Below are 16,125 nucleotides of genomic sequence, written 5' to 3'. Positions count from 1 at the left end.
TTTGGTTGATGAAAGAAATGCATAGTGAAATAAAAAATAATTCATAATAATTTTTAGGAAAAAATTATTTTCAATACAATCAAAATTCTATTGCCGCCGATTGGTGCCACCTCCGGATGGCCACTACAGTCACCGATAGCCGGCAACCATCATTGTTAATCACCACCTACACTTTCCACCATCATTATCACCGACAAGTGCCACCATCTATATTTATTTTATACTCATAAGTAATCCAGTGACATTAAAATATTCCTTTTATAAATCTCCTACCCAATTATATTTTGTTTACCCTCATTACTCATCCAATACCATTAAAATGTTCCCTTTATAAACCTCATACGCTGTATTGCTTTCATATATCATTATTTTTACAAACCAAACAACCCCTATATTACTCAAACATAACCTACTCCCTCATGAGTTCCTCCATAGATCCGATAGATATGTCGCAGCCCATTTCCTCTCCAAACCCTCCTCCCCGATGGAACATCCGCTGCTCTCCTTACCAGTTTTAACTGTACATCCAGCGATTATAATCCTAAGATGATGTGGCAGCAATGGGAGGAAGCCGCCCGAGTCTGGCTCTCGTCTCTTCCAGACAACCGCGACCCTTCGGCGAGCGAGATAGACTTCTGGATCGATTCCAATTTTTCCTCCATACCAAAAGTTATTCGGTCTCTCCCTCGTTGCGATCTTCATCAGCGAATCCTCTCTCTCCGCTTCACCGTCCCGGTATATTCTCAGGTTCGCTCGTTGCCATTCGCTTTAATTGCTAGGTTCTGACCCAATATTTTGTAATGGCTTCACTACACTTGTAGTCGTCGGGATGTAGCCAGGCGGAATTTCCTTACAGGTTTCAAAGGACGGACCAGTGGCGTCCAGTGTACTCGTGGCTGGAGACGCTGGACAAAGATATGATCGTCAATTCGAAGGAGATCACGGACTGGTTGACTTTGAACACAGAGTTTAGGGACAGGTTGCTTGCCAGGCATTCTAAGTACCATTTGATGCACTACATTCAGAAACTACACCTGAAGTTGTTGAAGAAGAAGGGGAAGCTGCCAAAGGTCTTAACTTTTATTGGTTTCAACTTCTTGTTTGTATCTTAATCATTCTTTGATGTGGGCTGATTTTTTTTTTCTACTGCTTGCTAAATATCTCAAATGTAATATTATCAGAACGTCCTAGAGGCTAATTTATTTATTAATTTTAAGTTAATGTTCTTTTTGTTCTTCGCAGATTTAGAAAAAAATGAGGAAAGAGGCTTGTGCCTCGAAGCTATTTAGGTAGTGTTGGTATCCCTTTTTTTGGGTAAGTTGATGGACAACCCATTTCCATTAACTATAAAAAGGTAACTACAAGTAAACAAAATATCCAAAATAGAACTAAAAAATTTGAAAAGAATCAAATCTGAGCCGTAGCAAGTCAGAGAGTAGCCGCAAGCATGTCAGAGATGAAGGACAGTTGTTGTGGCAAGGGTACTTCTCTCTGTGAAATCATGAGCTCGAAGAAGAAAGAGGTGGAACTCGCGACCTCGCAGGAGCAAAAGGGCGCGTGTGTTTCATGAAACACATAAGGGAGGAGAGAGAATGTGGTGGGTTTTGAGGAGTTGTTTTGAATACGTCGTAAATGAAAATTTCAAGGGATTCCTATTCCTTCAAAATTTTACATTCCTTTTACTTTACATCAAACAAAATACCCAAAAAATAAAAATTCTTGCATTTCATTTACTTCGCACCCAAAATGCTCAAACCAAACAGCCCTTTAAAGCTTTTTTTAGGCATAATAAATAATGCATTCAAAATTTATTCTACTTGTTGGAAGCCTCTTTTTTCATCCATTGATTCAAATTTATGCTTAAAAATTCTTATTTATCATTTTTATGTCATTATTAAGTGGCAGATACTAACATGTTTGTTGTAAGCACATTGTAAGAAACCTTGAGCTTAATCTGTCTGTTTGTTTCAAATTTTGGTTTTAGTAAACTTTTTGGCATGATCAATCTAATTAGCATGTCCTAGCTTGATCGATTGACGCTTGTGGGCTATGTGGGCTAAGCTATGGCATCTGAAGGCCCTCTAGAACATCTGAAAGTAGTTTTTCTGGGACAACATGAGCTGATGCGTGGGAGATGGGTTTGCATCACAAATTTGGCCCAATTTTAGGTGCAGGGCCGGTTCTTGCACAGGCATTCAAGAGTCTGACCCTTGGATTCTGATCCTCCCAATATTTTAGCTCTATCATATAACCAATAAATGTGATCACCTAAGCAGGTTGAACTGCTATTGCTTTGAAAGCGGTTGTTTATCATTGATCAAGGAAGAGCAATTCGGTCAGATGGGAGAAAAATTTAGTTTTACACGTTTACTAGGTAAACTTATATGAATAAATCATTCTTTAGGCATGGTGCAGTTCTTTGGACCTTGATCCGTGAATTTGCATGGAATATCATAATTTAGTGCGCACAAACGTCTATCTAATATGTGCTTGTGTTGTTGGTGCATTGGAATTTTTCATCAAGGTTCTGCCTAAGAGTGATTCTTTTTACTTAATGCTGCAAATTCTAAAGATATGCTGAAGGAGACCATTTTCAAGAGAAAAATTCTGCATTTTTTGGTTGAATTTTATGGTCAAACTTCACTTATAGTGCATATGAACTGTATGAATTTTCTATTTTCACTCTTTGTTTTCTAATAGATTTTTATGATTTTGATACTATTTCCCGAACTAGCTGTCAGTTTCTAAGTTTTCCCAAGCTTTCCCAACTTGAGATTGTAAAATTTACTGCATGTGTTTTCCCTTGCAGCAGCTTTTGCCTAAAATTCTTCTTACTAGTTCTGTTTGTGGTTTTTTTGTTGAGCTTGTGTTTTGAACAAATTGCTATTTTATGCTTCCCTTTAGCTTGGAATAAAGTGGTTAACACAATATTTGTTGAATAGGGCATGCTGCTATCTGCTGCAAGGGCTTCAGTAAAGTCAACAAATGGTGGTGTTAAAATTCGAGCTGATAATTCCTTATGTAAGCACTTGTTTAGCTGAGTACTAGGACTTAGGTTTCATTTGGAATGGCTTTCTTCCTGCTTCTTAAAGCTGCTTTCTAGTATAAAAGTTAAAATTTGTATACTAAAAAACTGCTTTAAGAAGCAGCAAGAAAGTCGTCCCAAACGAAGCCTTAATTGTCTTGCAAACTGCCTTTATGTTCTTGATGTTTCTTGAAATTGAAAAAATGGTTTTTCTGTAGGCTATTGTTGGTTTGCAATGTTGTTCATTTCGTGGTACTTACCATTCCTTTACAAGTGGTATTTGCTATTCATTTGCAAGTTAAAGTTTGCACTTGATATTTTAATTTTCTAGTGTTTGCTATTCATTTATTAGTTAAATGTTTACTTTGGCATTCTGACTTATGGAACATTTTGCATTGCATGAATTATTATGGTTTCGTTTGGGATTGTTTTTTTTCTAAAGCAGTTTTAAAGATTTCTTGAACGTAGCAAAAAAACCGTTGTAAAAAATTGTCCCAAACGAAATCTAAGTTATGATTTGATAATGTTGTGCCGTGCGAAATAATTTCAGCGGTACTCTAGCACAGATGGAATTTCTGCCACAGATAAATTTTATCCATAGTTGTGAAGCTGTGGAAGGGGTGTATGAGTTTGGGGGGGGGGTCTTCCATGATTCATTTCTCTCCCAATGTAAAATAAGCTTTTAGAAAAGTAGCAAAATACGTTACTGTACGAGCCCTAAGTGGTGCAGTTGATTGTGTCAATCTGCATGTGGTACTTAATCTATATTGATATCATTCTTGGGTGCAAGTCAAACACAACATGAATTTTGACCGACTATGTACTCAGGTTAAGGCAGGGAAACTTTTATTTGTCTCAACATTAAATAACCCAAGTTTTACTTGAAGTGGCCATTTAATAATTTTATTACTAATTTTTGATAGGTAAAAATAAATAATTTGGACTCTCATGAAAGTAATGTTGCCAAAATATGAGAAGCAAACCCAAGTAGATGATTGACTTATGTGCATACTTGAGAATAATTCACCTAAATCTATGTAGACATGGCACTTATAGGGGTTAGATTTTATATGAGTCTGTTTATGGAAGTGTAACCATCACTCTTTAATTGCCAAATAACTTTTAAAAAGGCGAGTTCCTCAGTGTATTTTAGTACTACGTGTACTCTGGGTAAAGGTTTTTCAATGTGTGACCTTTTAATACAATTCTCTAAATAATATTTTCTTCTTCTTCTTCTTCTTAATTTTATTATCTTTCTATTTTACATGTGATTAACCATTTAGGTTATAGGATACTCCACTGTTTGTTAGTAATCATTTTATTTGTTTCTATGCTTTCAATTTTTTATGATTCTTTTCCTTTCATCATAAGAGGGCAAGTTCCTTTTTTTCTCCACTTGCATCATAATTTTTTTTTGTGTGTTTTGTGCATGTCTTTCTTGTTGGTTCATTGAATTTTATAATCTCTAGCATGATTAATTAATGTATAGTGATGCAACTTTATTATTATCCAATGAATTATTGTATATGTCCATATAAAATTCTTTGTATATGTCCATATAAGGTATTTATAGGTGTCTAAGAGGTTTAGATAGAAGAACTCAGACTTAACAAGTTATAGTGATGAGCTGAGTCGGGATGGTCACCTTACCCTCAACAAGGACTCGCCAATCAAGGAACATGACTCGTCGAGATCCGAAAAGTCAAATAATGGTCCCCAACAGAAGCTGCAACGAACTCATACAAATCCATTTTGACTCTCAAAAGCCCACTCTTCAATAGGGGGTAACCCCTCAAGGTTACTTGCTCTTGCCCAGATCTCCACCACCAGAATTTTAGCACAACTATAGGGAAGGAACATCTTAGGAGGTCAAGGGTTCGGCCAACTCTTTGCTCGCGGTTATCATACCCCAAAGAAACTCACAGTTTGAATTAACTGTTCGAAAATTATACCTATATACTCGCTAGCACGCCCAGAGGACTCACCTTATCAACTCTCCAGTCTGCTGAGGAGACTCGCTTTACTTACTCACCCTTGAAAACTCGCCTTGAGACCAAGGATTGACCTGAAGGCAAAGAGCTTGTGGATGCCTAACAATCCATGACACGTGTCATGTTTGGTCCATAATCATGAACCATAATTAATGGTTTACTTTTTATCTCTTTTGATGTAGTTTTTTTGTAGCCCTCACATTCCTTTAAATAAATGGTGAAGAGATGCATTTTTGATCTTTTTTTGGCAAATTGCCGACCTATTAGAGTTTTTTTTTGGATTTCGTTAGTCTTTTCTTAGATTCCCCATAATTAATGATTTCTTTAGTCTTTTATGGATGGATTTGATATTTTTTGCATGTACAATAGTGGAAGTGCTAGGCATGGACTATAGTGGAAATGTTGGGCATTGATGAAGAAGCTGTCTGTCGTAGTTGAACATGAAATAGGGAGCTAAGCCAATTAAATAAAGATAAGGAAGACAACCACCTTGCTCACCGAGCCAATTATGCAGGAAGTAAAGAAGCTGCTCATTGCCAGGTTCATTAGGGAAGTTCAACAACTAGAATGTATTTCCAATATGGTTATGGTGTAGGGCTACTAATAAATGGAGTATGTGTGTCTATGTCACAAACCTTAACTCGGCATGCCCGAAAGGTGGGTATCCTTTTTCCAAGAATTGATTTGTCGGTGGACTTGGTAGCTGCATTCCTGATGATGAGTTTCTTGGATTCTTTCTTTGGATACCATCATATTAAAGTGCATCCAGACAAATGCAAGAAAACATCTTTCATCATAGGCTTGTATTGTTATAAGATTCTGCCTTTTGGGTCAACAACTTAAGGGCGACCTATTAATGAATGATGGATTAAGGCTTTGGGGAGTAGAAGGGCAAAACATCAAAGGTATGCAGATGACTTGGTGTAGAGCAAGTTACCAGGGCAACACATTCAATACCTAAAGGAGATATTCACCATACTTAAAAGGAATAATATGTGTCTGAATCCCTTAAAATGTACCTTTGGCATAAGTTTAGGTAAGTTACTTTGATTTTTTGTCACATATGAAGCCATTAAAGTCAACCCAGATAAGGTGAAATGATTATGAAGATGCTATCTCCAAGGACTCCCAACGAGGTGCAGGGACACATTGTGCGAATCATAGGGCTCAGCTGTTTCATCTCTAGGTTGGGTGAAAGGTGCTATCCTTTCTTCAAAGTGCTAAGGATGTAAATAAATTCACCTGGAGCAAGGAGTGTGAGGCTGCCTTGCCATAGTTAAAGCTTCTCCTCTCATTGCCTCCATTGCTTCAAAGTCCGAGGGTAGGGGAAGACTTGCTATTATACCTTGGAGTTGGTGAGGATGCCATAAGCTCAATGCTTGTTTGTGAGGAAGGGAGGAAACAATGCCCAGTGTATTATGTAAGCTAACCTTTGTGCGACACCGAGCAATGATACCTAATTATGTAGAAGCTTGCATGGGCTTTTGTTACTTTTGCTCGACGATGATGACCTAATTTCAGGTCCACTCATTTTAGTTAGTTATGAATCTTTAAATTTGCATATTACATTCATTAAAGATGATAAAAGAGTACAAGAAGGGTACAAACCGGTCCACCCTGGACCGGCCCAACCTGGACCGGCCCAGCCGGTCCGGGTCTTCTCCAGGCGGAAACAGAACAGGGAGCCGGCGGACAACATGAAGGGGCTGGGGGTGGGGTCCACTTGCAATTCAAACAAAGTTTAAGTGTTTTTGGAGGGAGAAGGGAGGGTAGAGATGTCCTTTTGCTTTTGTTTTGAATTAGAATGCATTAAGTAGGGAGAAAGGGAGGAATTAGGGTTATGTCATGTTTTGTGAGAATTTCTTTATTCTTCTTGGATAGTGAGGGCTCTAGATCGAGATCTAGAGATTGGGAGAGTGCGATCCTCCTCTCGAATAGAGGATCCTTGTATCTTTGCTATTTTCCTTGCATCTACTAGTAAAATACAAGTTGTTTCTTCATTTTTCTCTCAGATTTTCCCTGTTTTATACTGTTTTTGGCTGTTTTACTGTTGTGGACAACAGTTTTCATCTTGGATCTAGTTGGTTTTGGTGAGAAACACTTGGAAATCCAAGTGTTTCCTATCAGTATGCAAGACCAATCCTAGCGATGTATGTTGATGGAGCCTTAGGAAAAAAGGGAGTAGGAGTTGGTATTATCCTCAAAAGTTCCATGGGGATAATTATAATTTAACAAAAGCCGCCAGCATAGTATTTTTCTAGTTATGAACAATCAAGTCATTCTAATCATGAAATCCATTATAATATGATTTCTAATTGTCATATTATTAAGAATAAATGCTATGATGATATATGTAATCACGACATTCATATAAACATTAACTATATGATCTCTCAATGACTTCATCTAATACCTTTGCATAATATTTCTAATATTAAGTGTGTACTAAGTGATGTCTAGGAACTTATAATCACTCTGAGAATACAATTCACGCATATCTAAACTATATCCATAATAATCTCACATACTTATATGCTTATAATCTTGATGAAACATGACAATAAATTCATTACATAAACTCGTAATGAGGAGAATTGTAACTCAATGAACATATTTTTATGTTTGTGATGCAACTTCCTAGCATAACATGTCTTTTCCACGTCAATTTTCTTGGATTTATATATGTCATGGTGTGGGATGACTATTGTTAAGGGATGGATATGAATGGTTTTGATTTGTGTACAATTATCAACAAAAAAATTGGCTTTATATCAAATTAATGTAGAAAGAATAATTAATTAATGCTAATTTAATATGAGCTCTTGATGATCAAATCCAAAGCTCGGTATCTTTTTTCTTACTCTTAGTTGAATTTGTCTTCGCCTCAAGAACAAAATTGGAGATAGAAAAGTGGCGTGAGATAGAGAAAGGGTTTGGCAATCCTAATTCCTATGAGATAGATTATTAGTAGGGGGAGACCCATTTGGTATAGAAATAGAGAGATTGGGAGGAGATAGAAGTGAGACCATTAGTTAGGAGAGAGAGGTGGGAGGAGATGGAATAATAAGGAGAAAATCTTTCAACTTTCGTCATTCAATAATTGGGAAAATGATCAAAATGGTCCCTTGACTTTTTATGGATGACCAAAATGGTCCCCAACTATATTAGAGGACTATTTTGATCTTTCGAGTTTTTAAAAAGAATCATAGTAATCCCATATTAAGACTATTTTGGTTTCTCTTCAAGAATTTAAGGGACCAAAATAGTTCTTTAATATAGTTGAGGACTATTTTGATCTTTCATAAAGAATCAAAGGAACATTTTGATCCTTTTTCTTCGATGATTCTAATTGCGCCCTTTCAAATACTATTTATAAAAAGAGATTTACTACATAAAATCAAACTAATTTGAGTTTGAATATCGATAAATTATAAAAAATCCTATCTAATTTTTAAATATTGGCAATCCTTATAATAAAATAAAATAAAATTGAATTAAGCCAAAAATAATCCAAAACACTAGAATATCTAGAAATTATTTTCCTAGTAATGATGCTATTGCACTGTACCAAAAATCCTTAGTTTGGCCTTTGGCTTTAATATCATTTGTTAATTATGTTATTTTTATTTCTCTTGTGCTATGTCATTTTTTTTTGTTTAGGTTTTAATTCCTTAGGTTATTGCTTTTTAGTCTGTTAGTTCTACTGTGTGAGATGCGTGCAATTATGAATGGATATCCAATTAAATGGTCGGCGCTGCTGTTTGTTATCAGGGAACCAACATAAGGTTTTCAGTTTCTTTTTGGTTCTTTCAACAAAGAAGCCTGGACCTTTATATTTCCTTAAAAGAGGCACGCAACACATTTTCTTTGTCTTGTGTCTTTCTTCATTGTTTAGGTAACTATATATGTTCTAGGCATAGGGGAGGAGATGATCTTATTGGTCTGTTATTTCCTTCTTGCTAGTCATATCTAAAAGTGATCGATTCAATCCAGTATGACATTTTCTTCTATCTGTTCTCTTTAGTTTTCTTATATATTCACTTTGGCAATTGAAGGCCTAGTTTTTTTTTAGTTGAGAATAAAGAAAATTGCTGCCATGCTTAAGGTAAATTGTGAACATATATACCTTCACCTTCTATTTATTATTATTATTTTTAATTTCAGGCAAAGCTTCGTCTGACACTTTGAAAGATGATGGTGTGTTTCAATCAAAGAGAAATGATGCTTTTCTGCGGTATGAACTGTAAGTTGGTGAACTAGATTATTTCTCAGATCAGTAAGCTAATTGAGGTGCTGTCCTGCAATACTGTTTTGATATTGTTTAGTTTGACGGATTTGCAGAAACAACTGACTAGCATCCTTTCAAAGCATAATGAAAACAACAGCTCTGTTAAGGATTGTAAGCTATCTTTTCATAACCAAAAGCAAGATCATACCTCTAATCATTCATCTTACTTGGGAATGAGGAATGAAGGCGAGATTATTGTTTCAAAACCTGTTTCTAGTTCTCTTGATGCATCAATAAACTTCATCCCTAAACCAACAGTAGATGTGCATATTGGCGCGTCAATGAATTCCATCCCTAATACAATAGAAGGTGCAAATATAGATGTGACGAGAATTTCTAACCCACTACCGCTAGCAGAAGCAAACATTGGACAGGAAAGTAGAAGGGAACCTATCATAGCAACTCCTGCATGGTCATATTCTGAAGCATTGTCGGGTATGCTGAGCTTCTTTTTTGGTTTGCTTGTTGAGCTAATTATAATTTCATAGACTTGTCTTTTTGGTCCGGCACTCGCGGCCTGCCTCTCTTGGCTGTACTTATTTAATGTTTTGACAAAGCCTTGGTTAAAAGCAAGTGCATATAGGTCAGCACTGTTGCATGATTACGTGATAGGACTTATTCCAGTTTGCTGACCCAAATCCAACGAAATGGTAGATATTGGCTTTATTAACACAACATTCAAATCCACAACAAGTCCCAGTTTGGAACCTGCTCAAACCCAAACACAGGAAAACATGCTCAATCAGATATTTTTGTCCTAGAAAAAAAAAGCATGTTTTCATTTTAGGAAAAAAAAGCTTTTCAGTTTATTCATGTTTTATGTTGTGCCATGCATCTTGCCTATTAGTGATTGAATAAATTTGAGATGACAGACTCATTGTGCTTGTAGTTGTATTTGTAGATCTATTGGCAAAACTGTTCCACTCAATGAAAATAAAATATTGATTTCTGCCTATCTTTTGTTATAGACTTTTTTCTTCATGTTGGCCTGTAAAAGGGTTTTGTTTTCTTAAAATTATGCGAAGAACAAAATTTCATGATGGTGACATCTGTTTGATTGATCTGCCACCTTACATTATGATATAATTAAAGCTTTAGATTCTTTCATCTTATACTATAAGCTAGAATTTTAAGTTGATGTGACTGATTGTATTTATGATATGATTTTGGTTGTGGAGCTCAAAACTTTTTGAATCCATTTCATTCAGACTTTTTGACGTGGAAGCATCAATGTTCTGTACTGAGGCTTATTTAACATTTCGGTCATCTGGATATATGCTTCTATGTAAAACACTGATGCATATCTATGGATATAAGTATTGACAAATAACACTGTGGACCTCCGAAAGAGCCCAGTGCGAACGGGTCAATTGGAAGGGACAGATTGGATCGTGCATACGACTAACCATTGAGGATAGAGGCTGTCGCCAACACCCCTTGATGGGTAGTAATATACACGACCTAATTATGGGCTTCCCCCATCCGATACAACAGTTCGAATGGGGTTTAGTAGATGTGGGACCGAGTTTCCCACGGACGCAAGCCCCCGTGGTTAATTACATCCCAGGTCGGAGCCCGAGAAAACTCTCGATTAAGGATCATACATTATCCTCTCCTAAAGTGGAATTGGCACAGGGGTATAGACTAGGAAGTCCTACTCAAGAGGAGGAAAAGGTCCGAAGGGCTGAATCAACATGCGTGGCTCATACCAGCATTCAGAGGCTCTAGGGTACTAAAGAGAAACTAGAAAAAATAAAAGTCAAGGCATCCAATCACATGCGTGAGAGAAGGATGGAGGTGACGTCATCCTGTGACGCGGATAAGTAGGATTTATAGTCCCTGAAAGGAAGGGACCTACCTACTATTTAAGGCATACTACGAGACCGAATGTAGTAGCCTCAAATCCTAATCATTCACTAATCCTTTCTTTACTAAATAAATATAAATCATTTTTAAACAAAATTAATTTTAAAATAACGGGGATGAAAATACAAACGATTCGATATATTACACGCGAAAATCGGACGAAAAACGAATTTTGGGTGATTTTTTGAATGGAACTAGCTTAAAACACATTTTTTTAAAAAAATTTAAAATAATATTAAATAAAGGCGGCGCCACGTGGCGTGGCGGGATTGGTTCCGCCTCATGCAGCCAATCATTGGCGATTGCGCTGCCAACCAATGATTGCGGCAATCATGCCGCAATCAAGGTCAAAGCCACTCATCCACGTCATCGGGCCGCTACAGCCATCCGATCCCGTGCCATTCGAAACGGACGACTCGATCTAGCAACTCAATGAACGGCGGATCAAACCAGCACAGCATACAGCAAAATCTGGACCGTGGATCTCGAATCCGACGGTCCATGATTCATCCCATGCATGCATATGGCCGGACCAAGCCCTAAAGCACTATTTTGCTTCGTTCTCACTCGATACTCAACGAAACTTCGCGAAATTTTAAACACAAGTCTTATACATTAACATAAATCATGGGGAAAAATTCGTTTGGAAAATAATCAGCTTTTCGAAAAGCTATTTAACCCGAAACTATGTGACATATTCTAAGGGATTTTGAGAAATCTAACCGTCGAATTTTCGCGTTCTTGGGCTCGTTGGATTCGTTGAAACTGCATGAGTATTTCTCTAGTTGATGTCGAACCCTGGTTCTCCTTGGATCGAGCGGAAATCAGCCTGGAAGGGACGTGGGGATTGGTTTCGCCGGAGTTCTCGCCGGCGACGGGCTTGGCCGGCGGGATTTTGGTCGGGAAAGGTAGGGGATGGCCGTGGGAACTCTCACACCAAATCTCAAAGCTTGAGGAGGTCTGGAGCCTGTGTAATTGCCAAAAGATCCTTAATTCCTCCTAAATTTTGCTATTTAAGGCTCCTAGACCTAGAGTGGACGGCTAGGATCGAATCACCTGTTAATTGGGAGGGAAACCAGGCTATTTAGGCCGTGGTTTGAAATCCAAAACGAAGGAAATTGATTTGGGGAATTAAATAGGCCTTAAATGCATTAATTAGAATTGATTTGACCTAAAAAGACTAGGTTTGACCAAGTCAAGGCTTGGGTTGACCAAGCCATGACCTAACCTAGTCAATTTAGTCAAATGGGAAGAGTTATTGGGCCATGAAACGGATTGGACTTTATTTGACATGGATTTGGGCTCTTAATGGGCCTAATGGGTCAGGCTTGGGTTGACCAAGTCAAAGGTTGACTTGGTCAACTCAAACCACCATGCCCAAGCTTGGGCAAAATCGAGGTCAACAAACACATGTATGAGTGCTATTTTTGTGATGTCTATACTCTATTGTTTTGTTCTTTTCATATGATATGAACTAATTTAATATGCGTACTTTTTTTTTTCCTTTTGAATTTATGGTTAAAGAACATGTTGAAAAATCTTTTGATTCCCATGCTAGCCATGAACGTGCTTTTACTTCCAGATTACAAGAAAATTGTAGTTTCGATGTTACAAATGGTGATGGGGCTTGTGCACTTTTCTGCGGTTATGGGTGTCATAACAGAGGATGATTATTGATGGTGTCATAATTAGATACTTTATTGTTTCTGCAAGATGTGTTATGAGAGAATTAATAATGGATTAAGAATGAGATGTATAAAGAGTATAAACTATAATTAGAAAGACTTTATGAAGATAAAAATCCTTTGGAAAAAATTGTGAGATGGGTCCTAGCAAATTTTCATCAAAATCATAGAATAGTAGTTGTGGATGTACATCAGTAGCATGTGAAAGTAATGGAAATAAATAATATCCTAGGACAAGATATTAACAGGTTGAAAGGTGTTGTCCAAGAAAAGCTGTCAAGGGTGGCAAAATTGCTGTTTAATAGTTAAACACAACTTGATTGGAATAAATGATTTACATTAATTAGAAGAATAGACACATAAATTTTATGTTGAACTAGACATTACTGATGAGATTTAGTGATAAAAAGAGGAAATTCAAAAGGTTATTAAGAAGAAGAATGGCAAAAACAAACACTATCCAGCCAATGATTATTATTAAATGAAGCTGAAAGTTTTCAAATAGAATTTTTGTACTTTTGTAAGTAGTTTTGGACCTTTTGGTTGGTATGGGAAATGTGCATAGGGAATCTTTATTTTGCTTGTGCATATTCTCCCTGACGTATGGTCACATGGGCAGATTAACTGAGCTACTCATAATTCTATATGAGAGCTTGATAATTTTATTTTATAGAACAAAAAAATGCGTGACATCAATACAAATGTACATGATGAAAGCAAAGTCGAAGCTACGAGATGATTTATCTGATATCATGGAAAGAGAATAGACTATTACATATTTAAGTCATGAAGAGATAATCTGGTCAAATTTGATTTATTAATGCTGATTACTATACTGCACTTAATAAAGATGAAGCCGTCAATGAGAGAGTGTAATTCTATTTTTATCTGCTTTCAAAATATTTTCTAATTAGAATTTTTTTAAGAATGAAAAAAAGGAGAATTATGCATTTTATAAGAAAATTTCCAATAACTGTAAGTTTACATCTATGATCAGTCTCAATTATTATCTTTTTGCATTGGTTAATTTGGCTGCGGTGATGTTTGCAAATAATATTAAAAGTGTGGTGTCTTGTATTTGTTCTTTATAGATGCAATAGTTTTGATATATGTGATCTTTTTAAAGAGATGTTTAAACCATGGAAGAAATTTTGGAAGCTAAGGGGGCTTTGAATGAAATTAACAGACTTTGAGTGCTTTAAGTGCAGTTTGAATAGTTTAGTGGATGTTGATTTACTTTTTTAGTGTTTTTGGAAGTTTAAGTGACTCCACAATATGATAATACAAATTCCTTAAATCTATTGTACAAAAAATGAGATATAAATGAGGACATAAAACAAAATATGCTGCTAGAATAGATCCTAGCTGCTTGAGGGTGTGTTTTATGCATTGCATAATTGCTTCAGTTATTTATAGTCTTCTTTTTTTTTTTTTAATTTTCTATCTAGTTAAAATTTTTTTTGAGCATGAAGTTAAGTTGGAGTACAGCTCCTAATCAAACAAATAGCTCATCTTATTCGCATTCTGTAGAAGCTAGAAAAGATTCCTCATCTTTTAGGCGGTCATCCTGTGATAAGAATATTGCAATGTGCTTGCTGGGAAGAGAGCTAGGTGTTACACAGCCGTTGTATTGTTCATCTGGTGGTTATGCTGGAATGAATCAGAGACGGGGAATCCCATTATTGGAAGGTATGTTTTGGTCTCTTATCCATATTCTTAATATTAGAAATTTGTAGTTTGATGTTTTTTGTATGGTTAAATTTAAATTATGGCTTCAAGGCGCGTGCTCGTGTGCATGTGTGTCTCTCTCCTCTCTCTCTCTCTCTATATATATATATATATATATATGTAAATTTTTGTTTGTTAAAGTTGGTTGGTAACTGTTATATAGTTAATATGATTTGTTTCTTTTTAATCTGTAATAGGTTGGCGATCACTTGAATGCCAATTTGAAGGGCCGGCTGTGTTATTGAAACGTAAAAATTATTCTTCATGGGCTCCTACTTGGTGTGCCTACGCATCAAGTGTTGCTATTGCTCAGCCTCATGGGAGGGTAAAGTTTTAATTTGTCATTAAAGAGATTTTGAGTTTTTTTTTTGTGGTAATTTTTCAATTTTTACCGATACTATCACTTGCTATACAAGCCTTTGTGAAAATTGGTTGTCATTAAGTGTTGGTTTTTCTTTGAAAGGTGCATCATAATAATTTACAAGGCTCCCTAAATGAAAGTTTGAGAGTGGGTTGATTTCTTGATGAACACTGCCTTTTCTTACTCCTTGTTTTGAATAGAGTATTTTCGGGATTCAATACAATGACCTATGTGTCGCAAAGAAGGCACCTTGCTTTTAGGTTGGCCTTCTACATGCTGGATAATGGGATTTGATGCTTCATATTGTTTGATCAGTGAATTTTTTGGGTGAACTTGGCATGTTCAGTCCCCATAAGTGTTTATATACATGCTGCCAAAAGCATGATACGTTATACATTTCACAAATAAATTTATTTATTTGTGCTTATTAAGCCAAATAATTTTTTTAATCATATAGAGTGGTTCCTCTTAGTTTAGTTAGCCACGAGCTACTTCAAATAATGCTTTTTATATGTGCATTTAACATAGAATAATTAAAATAAATAAATATTTGATTGGTATGTTTGATCAATATATGTTTGGCTAAGATAACATTAATGATTAGTTATTTTTTCTTTGTGATTTTTGCTTAGCAAATATCTGGTTTTCTTTTAAATATATTTGGGTTTACCCATAAGTTAAGATTTAATTTCTTTTTAAATTTCAGTTTTCTTTAGTTTTTTTAACAGTAAATGGCACCCTGGGGTTTAGATCGAGGAATTTATGAGTATGACTTTGGAAATTGATCTTTGAACAACTATCTAAGTCTTTCTCATTTTAGGTTGCCTATCTCTTCTCCTTTTTTTGGTCTCTCTCTCTCTCTCTCTCTCTCTCTATAGCCCACTTGTCCATCTCTTTCACCTTTTGATATTCCACTCTCTTTTTCATCTATTTCAATTGCTCTACACTCCATCACATGACATCAGAGCTTGCATCTACTTTTGTGCGTTTTTACCTCCACGTTTCCACACATCTCACTGTGTTGTTGCTTCCACTTTTGCTCCTGGACATGATCCAAAATCTCAAACTCTGCGTTCACCTATTTCCTCTTTACGGTTATTCTCAACTTGCAGCGAATGTGCCCTTACCAAAAATCTTCTCAGGGAATTCCTTGCTCTAGTTTCGTCTTCTCTCAATAATTT

The 16,125-nt window shown here is 36.2% G+C and overlaps 1 protein-coding gene across 2 annotated transcripts in view; it reads left to right on the top strand.

Moving 5' to 3' along the window:
- Positions 1-367: 367 nt before the first annotated feature.
- LOC110102825 overlaps positions 368-16,125 on the top strand; it is a 48,432-nt gene continuing 32,674 nt past the window's right edge. Inside the window, exons 1-7 of one of the 2 annotated variants that reach the window (XM_028693635.1) lie at positions 368-735; positions 822-1,070; positions 2,943-3,021; positions 9,181-9,259; positions 9,342-9,739; positions 14,386-14,544; positions 14,781-14,908. In XM_028693635.1, coding sequence (XP_028549468.1) covers positions 547-735; positions 822-1,070; positions 2,943-3,021; positions 9,181-9,259; positions 9,342-9,739; positions 14,386-14,544; positions 14,781-14,908 — 1,281 coding nt within the window. In that variant the 5' untranslated portion in view covers positions 368-546. Of the gene's footprint in view, positions 748-821; positions 1,071-2,942; positions 3,022-9,180; positions 9,260-9,341; positions 9,740-14,385; positions 14,545-14,780; positions 14,909-16,125 lie in introns of both variants that reach the window. The other variant, XM_028693634.1, reaches the window with a different exon arrangement.

The sequence above is a fragment of the Dendrobium catenatum genome, unplaced genomic scaffold, assembly GCF_001605985.2.
Source record: "Dendrobium catenatum unplaced genomic scaffold, ASM160598v2 fragScaff_scaffold_334, whole genome shotgun sequence".
In the NCBI taxonomy this organism is placed as follows: domain Eukaryota; kingdom Viridiplantae; phylum Streptophyta; class Magnoliopsida; order Asparagales; family Orchidaceae; genus Dendrobium; species Dendrobium catenatum.
This window is presented reverse-complemented; position numbering and strand designations above follow the sequence as displayed.